General features: G+C 35.0%; 2 protein-coding genes across 2 annotated transcripts in view; one reads left to right on the forward strand and one right to left on the reverse strand.

Moving 5' to 3' along the window:
* The first annotated feature begins 446 nt into the window (after positions 1-446).
* LOC102807714 (TNF receptor-associated factor 2-like) lies at positions 447-4,927 on the forward strand. Its single transcript, XM_006824582.2, has 6 exons — positions 447-586; positions 1,118-1,190; positions 1,388-1,486; positions 1,781-1,840; positions 4,058-4,519; positions 4,727-4,927. The coding sequence occupies exons 1-6, from the start codon at positions 447-449 to the stop codon at positions 4,925-4,927; spliced, it is 1,035 nt and encodes a 344-aa protein (XP_006824645.2).
* Positions 4,928-9,733: 4,806 nt separating this feature from the next.
* The window catches only part of LOC102807823 (TNF receptor-associated factor 1-like), a 35,346-nt gene continuing 28,565 nt past the window's right edge, over positions 9,734-16,514 (reverse strand). The window contains exons 2-5 of the mRNA XM_006824583.3: positions 11,589-11,757; positions 11,379-11,463; positions 10,272-10,856; positions 9,734-10,106 (exon numbers count right to left, since the gene is read on the reverse strand). Of these exons, the coding sequence (XP_006824646.2) occupies positions 9,876-10,106; positions 10,272-10,856; positions 11,379-11,463; positions 11,589-11,722 (1,035 nt within the window). The 5' untranslated portion in view covers positions 11,723-11,757 and the 3' untranslated portion in view covers positions 9,734-9,875. The remainder of the gene's footprint in view (positions 10,107-10,271; positions 10,857-11,378; positions 11,464-11,588; positions 11,758-16,514) is intronic.

Raw genomic sequence — 16,514 nt, forward strand, 5'->3', positions numbered from 1 at the left:
CCAAAAGGTTAAGGATCAAAAATTGCGTCAGTCAAGGATTCAGGTTGCCCAGCACATATATAATGACGCCTTCTTATAAAAATATAATTTATAGTTTATCGTGTAGCGCGAATCAAAAACGCATCGAGGTGGTGATTTGCTGGACCTAATACTACTGTACGTGATATCAAATAAATTAGTGCCATGGCCGTGGTTGTAGCTGTAGTCTGTTCCAATAATGCACCTAGTCATTTTTTGGGGAATTCGACTGGACATAGTATACATGCATGTGCATGTAATTAATCACATGGCTTTGAACATAACTTGAACTTTACAATGTAGTGTCAATTGTGTGTATAACACTTTTGTTATTAGCTTTTTGTTCTATTTTTAAACTGATCTAATTCTATATTTTGTTTTTATTTTAGTTATTTCCTATAGTAATATACGTATCGGATCGTAAAAGTATGCCTGGGTATTCTAAGCAGATGTTTCTCCATCCATTGGATGAGAACTATATATGTGGATACTGTGAACTCGTCTTAAGAAATCCACTTCAGACATATTGTGGGCACCGATATTGTAAGACTTGCATGGACATCATGAGGTACATATTGCACTAGTGTTGAACAGTATTTTCTCCTATTACTAACATATATGCAAACATAACATAACTAGAAATGACTTTTAGATAATTTATTTTCTCGGTATTTCCGGATGAAATATAATATACAGACGGATGCATGGTTCACAGAAAATAATAGACACTCAAATTTCTGACAAAGCAGAATATTTATACTGTAAATTAATATTTATGTTGTAACCTATCAATATCTATATTCGAACATTGTATTACGTCATTGCTCAGCTCTATATTACTCTACTGTGCCAGAACCTGCATAACACTTTAAACGTTAAAATCAGTTAGCAAAATCATGTTGCAAGAGATGTTCCAGTCTTATGGCGTTCTGTACTACACACCATTTTGGGTTTTTTTAAACGCATAAACCAATACTGACTACACATTGAATGTATGTTGTTCACTGTTTACATTGTTGGGATATATAGTGTATCCTGTTATATCATGAACATATTTTGAATTTTATTTTGGTAAATTATATCCTTACTTGTCATTCAGGTCATCTGGGACAATAATGTGCTGTAGCTGTAAGAAAGAAGGTGTTCATTCAGATAATGAATCGCTTGAAACGGTAATTTATTCTTCTGAATATAATCTAACCCAAACCACACTATATGTATGCCGTTTAGTTGTTTTGGTCTGATCGTGTGACGTAATAAAGCACCTTGTATCCATGTAAATTTAGCATCTGAAAAATACTAACTTGGCGATTTTAGACACAAATGATTTAGATGTTTGTGAATTCATTTAAACGTTCACATCTTGCAGCTCTACAGTGACAACGCAGTTAAACGTGAACTCGGACGAATAGATGTAAGATGTATAAACGAGAAATGCTTATGGTCCGGACGCTTGCAAGATTATGAGGTGAGTCAATATTTGCTCGTATGTTGAACCAGCAGTATTGACATATAGCTCACCGTTTTGCAAACAACTGTTAAACAGTTTTGTAATGGTGAGCAGATATCAATATCAATATTACTATTTTGTTAGTAAAATAATGGGTTATATTGCAACACTGCTGGTTGGGTTGCTTTTTCGTTCACTGTACACGTGTCATTACTATCTAACAGTTATGTTTCTTTTTGTTTATTTGTTTGTCACTATGATGTCAGTTGTAAGTATTTTTATGTGTTCAATGTGTCATTCTTTGTGTTACAGAACCACTTCAATGATTGCCCACAACTCCAATACAACTATCACAGTCAGGAAATCGACATGGTAAATATGTGTCATATATTTTTCACATTTTAAAACATATTTTGCGTCATGTTGTTCATGTCAGGATAATGGGCGACTGTAAACAGATGTGTACGAATAGGCGATTCCACTGCAACAACAAATCGCGATTTCACAAAATTAAAAGCAAAACCTCAAATGTCAACAGCCATGTTATCAAAGAGTGCACTTATTATTAATTATTATTACTTATTCTAGCTGTACTTTTCGCCGACCGGAGATTAACAAAAAAATAGGGAACCCACTTATCCTGAAATTTGGATAAATGACACTTTAGCTCATTGCTGATCTGGTGAGATATCATCAGGACCACCACATTACATTTCTGGCTGGCTATATCAACTAATTTGCAAATGAACACAAACTTAGGTCAAATATGACAGGAATGATTACCCCAGGAAAAACGATTAAAATGAAATGCCTGCTACTTACTCTCCTAAAATCATTTATTGGTACGCCAATATTACTAATTGTTATGTTTCTAAGCATAAAATATTTTTTTAAAGTGAAAAACTTTCTTGTACATTTTTTACGTCTTTGACTAAATTGCCACTCATGTATTGTTCATCGAGAAAGAGTGGGCCATAATGAACACATAATATCAAGTTTATTGCATAGGGTTAAGTTAGATGCGAAATATATTCTTTCTGGCGTAGCTGTTCACCGTGAACGTTGCCGTCATAATTACAACATCATATTAAAATTATTTGGTCGAAACACATTGACAGACCAAACCCGATCCTAATTTTATAAATTATAAACACAGATCGAGCTTCAAAAAATCACAGGAATGTGAATTCGACAGTCAACACCAATCACTAAACAATTCAGAAACAATTAGCAGCGTGTAATTGCTGCGTAATATTCAGGGTCGCAAAAATGCCAAATGGACACTGGATATGACGGTGTAAGAATAATGCCCATCCCAATGTTTTCTCTTTGCTTTCACGACACTCATGTCGCACCTTTGAATTGATTGGAAACGTGTTATACGTATTGTACCCGCTCATAGACTGGCCCAGCTGTGGTGATTTAAAAAAATGGAACAAATAGTTTTGCGAAAGGTGGGGTGAACGCGAAACCACCACAGACTGGTATTATTTGCAACTAATCTATTGCTATTATTTATTCATGATATGCAGTGACATCACTGAATGGAAACAGAAAAGGAGTGGGGCGTGCGCGCTGCATAATGAGGGAAACATTGTGGGTCGCGTTAAAGGTCAACTTGTCGACAGTGCCAAACCGTTTCCATCTAAACAGAACGGAGCAACTTCAAATGCAATCGATTTGCAGCTTCCGGTCGGAAAGGCAACGAAAACATCAATTATTGTCTTCTGTGCAGATCTGTGTAACCCAGGCAAGATAAAGCTACACGCAGGCTAATTCTCTCCATTAGAATAATTTGTATAGAATGTTAGTATATATACTATTTCGTTTGTTATGATTGACGATCGAGAGACTTGAGGAAAAGTGAAGTCTTCAGGTACTAAGGTTAACTAGATATAAATTAAAGGTCAAATTACTCTGATTGCACAACGTTCTTGCCTGTCATTCTGCTCATTAACATAAAAACTAGTATGAAAACACACTAGGTTCTGCTTACACCACAGAGGGCTCGGCAGAAACGTCCAGTCTGAGTGATTTCGTGATTACAGGGGATTTCGCGTTAACACCTCCATTTCGCTATTTTTTTTTATTTAATTTTAAATTTAAAAATAAATAAATAACCAAGACTGTGCCAGTCTAACCCACCCGCTACACAACGTTTAACCAACATAGATATTTGTTGTGATCACTTCTGAAAAATCTGTCTCTCAAAAAAACAGATCAAAAACAGCGTACCAAAAAATGTATATCGTTAAAAAGTATGTTGAATGACGCAGTGTTATAAAAGTACGGCTCAAGAGTAGGGCTTTCTCACATATTTTTGCATTTGATGGCGCACTTTAACTTCGGCGACAGTCGGAAATCCGAAAACAGTCGGCTGTTTCAGGATAGGTGGGCGTGGCTACAGCACGACAAATATCTCAAATTTACTTGGATACGAGTAATAATTTTCGACAAAAACATCAATAACTGTTCATTTCAGTGTAACACAAATCTAAAATGGAAAACGTGTATGTGGGCATGTTACATGCACTTTAAATAAATAAATGTTCGTTTGATTAATTCCCTGCATTTTTTTTTCAAATTTAGGTAATATCTGCTCAATTAAACGAAATGACAAAAGAAGTGGACTTTTTAACAAAGAAACAGAATAGTTTTAACAATTATAATATTAATAATATTGTAAAGATGGATGATGGTACACTCCCACTGCGTTGCCATGCGTCATTATTGACAAAGATAATCCATGCCAAAAGTCTCATAACAAATCTAAAAGATGCCGAGCTTGCTGCAAAGGCAAAATATATCCAGGAGCTTGAGATGTCAAGTTATAATGGTGAATTTGTGTGGATGGTCATCGGTGTTTCTGAGATGAGAAATGTAACACCCACTGAGCGAATGTCTCCTAATTTCTATATACGCAAATGTGGTTACAAGATGTACGTTAAATTAGATATGACCTGCACTGGAAGAACTATCCAGATGTCTCTATGGTTACATCTGATAGACGGCGAATATGATGACGATCTACCATGGCCATTCAAACAGAAGGCAAGCATTAAATGCTACTTTTTATGTTTAACATTATAATCAAACAATTGGAAATTGTATGCGTTTTTCTTCGATACATTTGAAAGTGTAAAAAAAATTGTGAAACAGAAGTCTACTGGGAATTATACTATACTTTGCAATTACAGGAACTATGACAGTTTTATGAGAACCTTATATAATTATTCTCATTTTTATTTCCATATTTAGGTAACGTTCATGATATTGCACCAATGGGGAGAAGACCACATTGTAGGATCGTTTGTTCCACGGCAGAATACAACTAAGGATATCCCCCACAGTTGTCCATTGTTCAATCCCGTAGAAATTCAGTTAGATGACAAACGATATATACAAGACGATATACTATTTTTTAAAATCGTTGTTGACGTACAAAATGTAACAGAGTAGCAACCTATACGTGCCTTGCTTCTCTGTTTTTATTCAAGATAAAGATATATTATTATATTTACTCGAAGGATATATCATTTGTACATTCATTGGTTGCAGATAATGTTAAATATTATGTCACTTATATTCAGTGAATTCCAATATTCAGTCAATGACTAATATGTCATCAAATATTGAATGATCAAAATATATCATATTATTCACAGATAGCGTTCATTACTGTCGAACATTTTATTATTGTTCATTGTGTGTTTAGAAACAAGGCATTTAAGCCCTAAACCATATACATATCCGACCCATCGTATAATTCTTGCAATGTAGAACTTGAAAGAATCCATCCTTGTATATGATTCAGTGATTGATTGTTGAATCACTGGTAGGTCATAGAAGTTCGGTGTAGACTAGTGAGAATCTTTCATTAACGTGTGTGATTTTGGGAGAACGCAGACACAGTAACACAGCCCTGAAACAAGGTTTCCAAATATGAACTGTATTTGCAAATTAAGTTCTGAATCAACACAACGATTTTTAAATTCATAATTTAGTTACAATAGTTTTCAAATATAGCACACGGTGTTGTTTATTTCACATACCATGGCAGTTTGAAGTAGTATATATTATGTATCGTGTTTTACCATTCATGTTCAATAACCATTTGAAGGCAACATAATGATTTTGATTCATTATAGAAATGCATCCTATACCTAGGTTCTAAAAATAAACGTATTTAGCAATCACATTAGAGTAAACTAACGCTAATAGTTGTCCGTACAGATTAATATGTATTGTTTAGTATGTTTTGAATACACGCGCACAGATATCAATATATGTGTTACTTTATTCATTCACAGGCCTGAATAAATACGAAACGAAGGCAAACCAGAAAAGAAATCAGAATGATTTTTGTATGAGCTTGATTAAAGTAACTGTAATTTGTAATTTGATTATATGAAACTAACAACAGAGCCAGTGCTATGAACAATTCAACTTTTTCGAAATAGTTAGGAAAACAATGATTCTAAATTGCCAATCCCTCAAACACTTCATTACTAATTATAGTCACAATAGTTTATAAAACAGTTTATAATATTTATTTATTTATTGTTTGTCTCATTTATAATTCTGCAGCTATACTGTACACCGTAAAGTAACAAAGTGAAACCATGTGTGTCACGACCTCCAGGGCGAGGAGGATCAAGGCGAACCTACTTACAATATTTTGTCTGATTGGCTACTGAGCCCTAACACATGACAGTCAGACCAATCAGCGGGAAAATTCTTCCTTGCATATATGCTACGCACCAACGAGTGGTGTAGAGAAGAGTATAGCAACAACTGATCATTATGTGATTAACATTTCAAAATGTCATATTTGTGCAGGTATTAAACATTGAGTAGCCATGGTGATTTTAGTGTGACAGTTACACTTATGTCTCAAGCCCGAACGCTCCCCATTGAACCCCCCCCCCCCCATTGGCGGCCGTTACACGCATGGCTTGACATTTTAATCCACGTTGTACAATTGAATTATAAATCAGTCGAAGGAAAAAATATAGTTAAGAAACTGGCTGTGATATGCCAGCACAACAGGGGGATTCAAGTTGTGGTAACCCAGTTGTCGTCCTTTTCAGCCAAATATAGGTGTATTTTATTGTGTACATGGGTTCCAGACACAAATAATCTTTTGTATTTTTACCCTCTGTCATTACATAACAAAGCTCTACGACAACACTAAGACTTTTGGGTCAGCGAAACATCATGGCTTGTTTCATAGTACTGCCGAGTTATGTTCACAGCTGTATGATTAATTAAATGCACATGCATGCATGTCCAGTTCATTAATGGAATCAAATACAGCTACAACTACGACTACAGTACTAATCTTCATTCCATGTGCTGTAGTATTTAGTCTGAAACCCACCGTTTTGATGTGCATTGAATTTCGAACGCCGAGTAACACTAAAGTGAATGTCAACTTTATAGGGCTAAAACTACCCTGTATTATTGTGGGTCTAGTTTCTTTTGTTTCATCCTGAGTGCGAAATGAACTCATCAAGTGCAGCCAACGTACAATGTACAGCACATATTCTTGACAAGAGGGGGAATTAAAATCTGCCATTCGACTACAAGGTTGAACCGTTAACTCCGCCAGTTTCGGTCATTAATTAGAGGCAGTGGTGAGAATTGAGAGAATGCCTGTGATTTACACGGGAGATGCATTACACAACTTAATAATCGACTGGCAATTAGCTAAGAATAATAATATTAATAAATTATTATTATATTATTAATAAATTATTATTATTGAACACATTTCTAAATCGTTTTGCAGATATCAGATTGTCGTTACTTCTATATTGTCAGTGGTACATGTCGTACTATAAAGCATACTGTTATAAGAAGGTGATGTCTGTCATTATATATGTGCTAAGCAACCCGAATTTTGATTGACGCGAGTGTTGACCCGTAGCATTTTGGCATTTATCCAGTTTGTTGATCTCGTTTTATAGTTTGTCCACTAGGTGACTCACGTGATCCTTTCGGCGGTAAACACCTCAAATATTTTATCGACATTGTTTAAACTTGTTCGACACAGAATTTGTCGCAGTATGGAACCATAATATCACTTGAATTATGAAATGAATGTGGTTCAATGGTTAAAGTTTACTCTTAAGGTGGGTGCACGAGTGTCCACAATTCAGTACATTTGGTTCAGTACATGAAGTTTAGTACAAGGTGTGGTTTCGTACACTGAATATACAGCATGTTTGAATTGAATAGTATCTGTTTAAAAATCACTCAACGAAAGATTATTTTTGCCATATTGTTAGTGTAAGGTAGTCTGATTGCAATTCTGAAACCCGACATTCTACATACCTATATACGAATATACTGCAGTAACTTAAATCTGTTTAAACCACCTATATACGAATATACTGCAGTAACTTAAATCTGTTTAAACCACCTATATACGAATATACTGCAGTAACTTAAATCTGTTTAAACCACCTATATACGAATATACTGCAGTAACTTAAATCTGTTTAAACCACCTATATACGAATATACTGCAGTAACTTAAATCTGTTTAAACCACCTATATACGAATATACTGCAGTAACTTAAATCTGTTTAAACCACCTATATACGAATATACTGCAGTAACTTAAATCTGTTTAAACCACCTATATAATAATATACTGCAGTTACTTAAACCTGTTTAAACCGAACCATTTGTTAACGTAAAACCAAGCTAAACCCCTATTTTATTTCCTCACCGATTTGTCTAGAGCATAAAGAGTGTTAGTCACGGGGTCAACGACACTCGGCAAGGTAAATACTGGGCGTTGATACCTCTTCGAGTAAGCTCTAAACGGCATTCCATAGACTTCTTAAATATGCTGTTATGATGTATGTGTCTGTGTACAATCAACCAGACATTCACAGAAGGGCAACAGTGACAGAATATATAATAGGTCAAGCAAGCGTACTATACTATAAATAACTTTTTGAATCCCGACTTTACTCTCGTGACAGTCGAAACAGTGCACTCGATTGGTGAATGCGATTACATATTATCAATATTTAGTTACGTTGATTGTATTGTCAGTTTGTGGTAAACTTTCCGAAATACCGGTTTCCATGATTTCACGCTATCAGTAATTGCTGTAAAGCATTCTAGTAGATGTAATTTCTGCACACATATTAAAGCCTGGTATTTTATAGCAAACGTCTTACAAAGGCTTTGCTCTGACAACACACACATATCCATGAACATAATCGAAAAGATTCAGTGCATCAATTAATTTAAGTCTGACAAATTTCACTAGTTACTAATTTAACAGTGTTGAAGTATGAAATTATTCAGTTGTTTGGTAATATTACGTCAGATATTCATGTCAAGAAATGCCGATAAGTATATTTCACAACAATAACAGCTCATCACGGTGTGCTTGACTGACTGACATGCTTTTGCAAAACAAAAAGCGCGGGTCTTTAGTTCTCCATGATTAGTTACGCCATTCACTATTTGTAAAGGCGGGGAATGCTTTTTAAATGTATATGTCTGTGAACTTGTGTACACATTTAGTAATTTGAAACAGCTAAATCGCCACTGTAAATCATTTATCCTTAGATCAACCGATGTTTGATTAGGACTTATATACGGGGTGAAATATACAGAGCTACATTTGTCCACTTCTACCACACTATACATTAGCCTGTACTCCGAGGTCAACAGGTGTTTCCCGCTGATGTAATCATACATGTTTGTACGTTTGTGCAATAAGTGTATTTGTATGTGTTTCTCTTAACGGATTGTCTGCACTAATTGTGTAGCCGACGTATTTTAGATAAAACACTGTTCTAAATCGAATTTTCTCCAATTGACAATTACTTAACATACTTGCAAAACATGATCGCATTTAAACTGTTGACTTTTATAGTCATGGGTCCAAGAAACACTCACGTTGCAGTGTTAATGGTAACCTACTTACATGACAGACATGATACTTATCGTGTTGGATAACAATATAATGTAGCATTATGAGGGATATATAGAAAGATGGCGTTTTATATGAACGGTTCATACTATTATCAAACTCCTAGTAGTAATCAGAATACCATATTAACCTATGACCTTCTCATGGTGCATATGCTATATTTTAACGCTTGGCCAGTAAGACTGCCTCCGATGTGTTCTGAAGACATTGCTGCTTGAAATACTATATTTTTTGAAAACGACAAAAACTTAATTTAGAGGTGCGTTCTAAGCTTCGAACATAATGTGAAGCTAAACCAATGATGTCGCATACGTAGTAGCTGGGATCAGCAGTTTTAATATAGATGGAATAGCTACAGAAACATATTCAGCTCTCAGTTTACAACTTAATGGAAGATCTTTTATTAATCAAATTCAAATTGAAATAAAATTGAAATATTAAATATTTTATCTAAGTATATTTGACTTATCAACTTCAACTTCTAAGTACATTGCATCTTCTTTAACGTATCGCTCGTATTCGGCCACAAAATCTTCTAACTTCATAAACTGTGGACAGCCAGGTAGAGGGATCACGTCGTTAGTCGGCGACTGTTGATGACCAATTGGTGGATCGGGGATGAACATTGCTACGATATCATTACCACTGTGGTTCAGATCCCGCAAAGTAAAATTAACCTACAAAATACAAGAAAAATACGTAATATTATTTGTTTCTTCTCATGGTATAAATAGTATGTAAAATGTGTTGACTCATGTGTTAAATCATAGTAGACCTCCACACAATATAGAAAACATTTTTGTAACTATAGTAATTCACTAGGTTATGTATGTGAACAATACCTGTTGTTGGAAAGGCCAGGTTAGCAAAAAATCGAGGTCATTCTTCTGTACAATTAGATATAGTGACAAATGGCTTCCACTACCAATTCCATCTCCATTCAAATATAATCTAGCGCGCATTTTATACCCCTCGTGGCCTGTGTAAAAACACGGAGACGTCAGTGATGCATTGTTGTCACGTGCGTCGTCGCAATGTTGCTGAACACCAGTTATCTTCCAAATCATTTTCCCATCAAAGCTTGGCGGATTTTCTTCTAATACACGCAGGCGTTCTTCTTGCTTGACCATCTTTTGGTTCTGCGATTCCAAAATACTATCTGTTAATCGAAGACTATCCTCTAATATTTGGATTTTCTCTTCAAGGGATGTTAGTTCTGTTTGTAGTTTGCGTTTGTATGTATGCGTTCTCCCATATTTTTCCAATAAAGCACCTGGCTCTGTAGCCCTCTGCTCCATCTTCTCAATCTCATCACTTATCTCTTCTAATCGAACTCTGTTTCGCGTACTTTCATTTGCAACCCTAAACCCTTTTTTCAATGCCTCTCTATTCAGCATGTAAGTAGCCGAGCAACTTCTTTGCATGTTCTGTAAATGAAAGTAAACATATACCTAATATGTATGTGGTCAATAAATTGATTGGTAATGTAGATGTGTACAGTCGCCATGCGTTTACAACAATATATAGCATTAAATGTGTACACAAGGTAAATACTATCACTGATAAATGTATGCGACAGGTTATTCACCAAGAGCAATCATTACACGAGTGCCTTGCATCAGGTTACAAAAGGATGGAATGCTGCTTTTGGTAAATTGTTCAACAACTATGCACCAGATAACTTGAATCAAACCATGACCTTTAACGTGCGTGCACATGTGTCCCATGAATGTTCAAAATATGAACTCAATCAGGCCTGAAAACAAATACTAATTTTCGCTAACATTGAAAGTTGTAGTAAAAAATGTTGTATATATGTAACACAACGAAAAAGACTTCATCTGAATAGTGAACAATATACATTAGGAGTATACATAGTAGGATCATTCAAGTACTAAGCAAGCAGTCAACACATATCGTGTTAATCATGGGATTTTCGTTATACACACCATTGATTGAGCTAAATCACACTTCGTGAAATCTTCAGCTACACCATCATCTGAGCATATCTGGCATAGAGGTCTACCAGGCATTCTAAAATGAAGAATATTATAACTCAGTCTATAGGTAATAATACGGTACACAAGTACTAGGAAACGCCATAATATAATGAATCATTTAATGTGCATAACAAAATACAATTCATATCCTTTGTTTACCTACGAGTTGCCAGACACGGCTCACAAAACCTATGCCCACAAGATGTTGGCTCCGGGCTTCTGAGGATTTGCTCGCACCTGGTGCATCGATGAATCTCCCCATTGTCTCGTGGGTCTTGTTGCCTATTCGGCATTATTGTTATTAGTGTTAGGTAATAATGTACAGTACCTACAATAAACAGAATGAATATGAAAAACTCATTGATCACTGGCACAGATTTCAAAACTAATTTTCTCTTCCGTTGACAAAGCAAAGGATGGCGCTCCAAGTAAATGATGATCATCAATACAGGCTAACTCATCTACAGTTATCTGTAACATAATAAAATAATAACAATAACGATGGCTGGTCCACATCAGTCATCAAATACATATAGGTCAAGTAAATTTAATTAAGCAAAAGTTATATTTAAATAAAGTTTATTCTTGGGTATTCATAATGCCCTTATTGCATTATGCTAAATTTTGCCAATTCACTTTAGCAACAATCCCAGTTAAAATTGAACTAACTGCAAAAGTAGGGTTGTCGCTAGATCACGTTGTCGCGGTATGATAGATCACGTGTTATGACTAATTCAATAAAAGGTCGCTGTGTGAAATTAACATGCGCTGCTACAGTCTACTACATACATACTTGGACGAATGCCAGTGTTTTGTAATCATATGTAGCTGTAAGTATATGTAGCTGATTCTTTGCGAAATACCTGCATTTGATGGACTTTACACAAAGTTGGCGAGTTACTTTGTTCGTAACATTATATGTATTTCACGGTGGTTGAAATTGTTGTAATTCAAACGAGTATATATCTATAGTCTTAAAACACGATATTACATAGAATACTGGTTTTCTCTTGAAATTATGCACAGATATTTAACATTGGTGGATAATTCCATATAACATATGTTAGTAAAATTCTGAGAAGCATGCCAGTAGAGAGGAATTCATAGTGTGACGAACTCATAAGTGTCTAACTTAATATGTTACTGTGTTAACAAGTATTTCTACATTCAGCCTATCATAGTATTATAACTGTGAAACACTATATAATTATCCCCTGGTGTGGGAAAAAGTCTTCTTTTATTTAACATATGTATTTGTTATTACATAACATTAACAGACATGGAATAATATACGTCATGAGACCGACCTTACTCGTAAGAATTTCGTAGAATTGCTGTGTCATGCTCAAAACAGTGGTGACGTCATCCATCAGTTGCGTGTGTCACGTTAACATTCGGAATTTTCCGCTTTTACTCGCGCATCCGATTTACTGAACCGGTTATTATGAAAACTAAGTTCAGATGCGTAGAATAAGACGACGGACAGCGACATAGAAGTGAGGTATCTAGCAGTGAGTACAAACCAACTCTTCCAGCAGCACGTCTCATAATGTCGCTTCTAGCTACTATCGCTCACGATTGAAAAACATAAACGGCTAAATTGTTTGATTACGACAAACTGATCCGAAAAATTCAAAGTGTTTTCAAATATAGTTCTCGGCGACCAGAGAGTGTTACATATCTTAATTGCAAACCCATTCTGCGACAGTCATGTGAACTTCCAACACACCTAGTGTGTAGCATTAATACCTCCCCCTCCCCCCCAAAAAAACACTAATACTACACCGTTTAAAGTCTATACAGGTGTAGTTGCAATGTTCATATTCATGAAAATATATACATACACAAGTAGACGCTGCTGAACAATTACACAACACTGTATAAAACAGTAAATGCCAGGCATCAACAAAATAATAACCATATATATACACTTATTAAAAATAGAAATCTTGCTTGTCTTACTCAAATTAATGATGGCAGTGCCAATAATATTTCTGAATTTCATTTCACAATAGTCGATGCATAGTTAAAGTGGAATAGATGAAATGTTGCAAAATATACAAAATATAAAACTGCCAGAAAAAAAAAACATTTATCGAGTGAATTAAAGAACAAAAACAGTTGAAAAAAATGAAAATAATTAAATGGAGAAAATTATATGCGAATAATTATTATTATTATACATTTGTTTCAACACAATTGCGTTGGTCTGTGTGACGAGGGAGAACAACCTGTGATTTAGTTTTCATGATCTGCTTTCGCATTGTTAGATTCTCTGTTATTTAAAAAAATGTTGGGGATTATACCAAATAATACTCACAGTTGTTAGGTCCGCGTACCTGAGGACTGCAATCTCGCTTATCCATTTTGTAAAGAATCATTATTTTTTGTTTAAACTGCGGTTCAATGAAAATACGCCACGCAAAAGAACTGCCACACCGCCACTGTAATGACTGAATTAGTTGTTATCATGCGAGAAGAAAATAACCGTTATATTAGGTATCACTCATGGGAGATTATTTTTTAGGGCATAATTGACTTCCAGAATGCTTAACCACTGGCATTAAAAAACGTGTTTTTATCTGTCTAAAGTTTGTACCGTGCCTGGAAGACTTGCTTGCTCTTGCGACTTTGTCTCGTATTGCAGGTGTGTTCTAAACGCTAATAAAAAATAAATTACTAGGCTTAAATAAGCTTTAAAGCCATAAAACGTTACATGTGTTGCACATGTAGGGAGTAACATAAATCAAATGTTTGGCGATCAGTCGAGTTGATTGGTAACCTTAGATGCATTGCCAGTAAGTTGTTTTCCCCCTATAAGTACAGTGTATATAGTGGATAGATATCACAGATAGATCTGGTCAAGCACAAAGGAAAAGTCAAGTCAAACGACATAATGCTCCCAGATGAAAGATATATTAACAGTGGATATGATGTCATACACCCATAATCCTTTGCTGAAGAACCAAGATGGTGTACTACATAAACTGATGAGAAGTTGAATATCTAGAGAAGGAAAAGTGATATAAAAAAAAACTGTAAATAACATTTGCCAAGCTCTTTCATCTGGGTGTATAATGTTGTTAGACTTATCTTTCACTTTAATTGCATGTTTTATATTTCGTGCAGGATTTCATGATATCTGGAGCTATCTATCTAAGCGACAATGAACAATCAAAGCTACAAATTATTACATACCTGTATGTTTTCATGTAAGCTAATATTTAGTGACAAATATAACACAAGTATACACTGTACTCTAGGCAATGTTGTTAAAGATTTTGTTGAAAGATAATATATTTATATAGTATATATGCAACAGTAATGTAGATTGAGTAGATTCTGAGAGAGTGGGTGTACACATTACGTATTGTATTATACAGGTCATTACCAACAACATAAACTGCTTGACCAATTGACACATAATTTGAGTACCTTATACGATGAACATAAATGTAGTTGACTGTGTAACTCAGACCCAGTGTCGGATACTGCACTTATAAGCACCTTTTATAATACACCGGCATGAAAGCAGATGTGAACACGATAATTAAATATAACCGAATACATTAAATAACACTTGATAATTGTTTCACAACTAAATGACATAGAAGTATTCTTTAGTTTGTAATACAAACATGTCAAATATTTATTTATTTATTTATTTATTTATGTATTTATTTATTTATTTGTTTATTTATTTACGAATAAAGTAAACACACGTTGTATATTATTGAGGTTTGTTATAAGGATTTTCGGAATGAGCGAGTCTAATTATTCAATATACGATACATCAACAACAAACATTATAAAAAAAATAAACAGGTCTCTTCAATACCAATAGCCCAGTGATGCTAATTGCATTGAAGGGTGAAGCACCACTACAAAAAGAGGTGACACTGTATACACCATGACTATTTGAACAAAGCAATACTGTTAGCGTGATAGGTTAGCGCGTTCCTGACACGGTCGGTTGATGGACAGAAAATAGAGAAAAAAATTGGTTCTTTTTGAGTATATTCTTGCTGTAGTACTTTTGTCATAAATATACACTACTTGTTTGGCGTCGTAACACTGTATTAAGGCCAGTCCAATGATTTAGTTAAGACATGAATGTTTGACGCAATGATTGACGAAGATTTTATTTTTAGTCATGGAAAACATACACCTGACATTTCAATCCAGCTTAGAACCTGACCGAGGAAAACTCAACTCTAGCGATTACATGTATGTATGAACATACGTACCAGTTAACGTACCTTGAAATGTATAGTTATGCGAATGGCAACGATACACTCATGTGCTCGTTGTTGTTTGAAAGGAGGTACATATACTGACACGTGTCAGTCGGTACAATTGGGTCAGTCAACTTTAAAACGGGTAGAGTATGCTTGTTTTATGAAAACCAAGTATACACAAACGAAAAAGTATATATATAATATTTAATTTTAATTTAATAGATTAATTTAAATTCTCGTATAACACCATTAGAAATGCAATAAATGAAAATCGTTCAGACATTTACACAAAACAGCAGATATTGTCGATCACAAAACCCCTAGATAAGACCGAGTACTAAGTTGGTCACAGTGAACACAATCATTGACACTGATTGATGGCATTCTCTCGTATAAGGGGGAACGCAAGGCCGGGTATTGAGTCAGACACATTAAAAACACACATTAACAGTGATTGATGGCATTTCCTCGTATAGGCTGCGATTTCCAACTCCGGTATGGAATGTTGGCGAATGTGACTTACTTGTACCCAAGTAAAGTATTTATAATATTTTCATGTTCACATTTGTGTTTGGACAAAAGTGTAGTTAAACAAAGTGTATCACGGACAATGGCTTTCATAGTTGAGTAAAATATCCATTCAATAATAATACCCCACAATGTGCAATGTTCATAACTTAAAGTTTAAACTGAGCGGCTGGTTGTTTATTAATAAAAAGCCTATCGTGACCTATCAGCAAATACGAAGCATATTTCTAACCCAGAAAAAAAAATGTCAACAAGCAAGCTTCTCTGTGATTGATCTGACTGTCATTTGTTAGGGCTGGGTACCCAAACAGGCAGAATC

This window comes from Saccoglossus kowalevskii, chromosome 17 (genome assembly GCF_978046115.1).
Source record: "Saccoglossus kowalevskii chromosome 17, keSacKowa6.1, whole genome shotgun sequence".
Lineage (NCBI taxonomy): Eukaryota > Metazoa > Hemichordata > Enteropneusta > Harrimaniidae > Saccoglossus > Saccoglossus kowalevskii.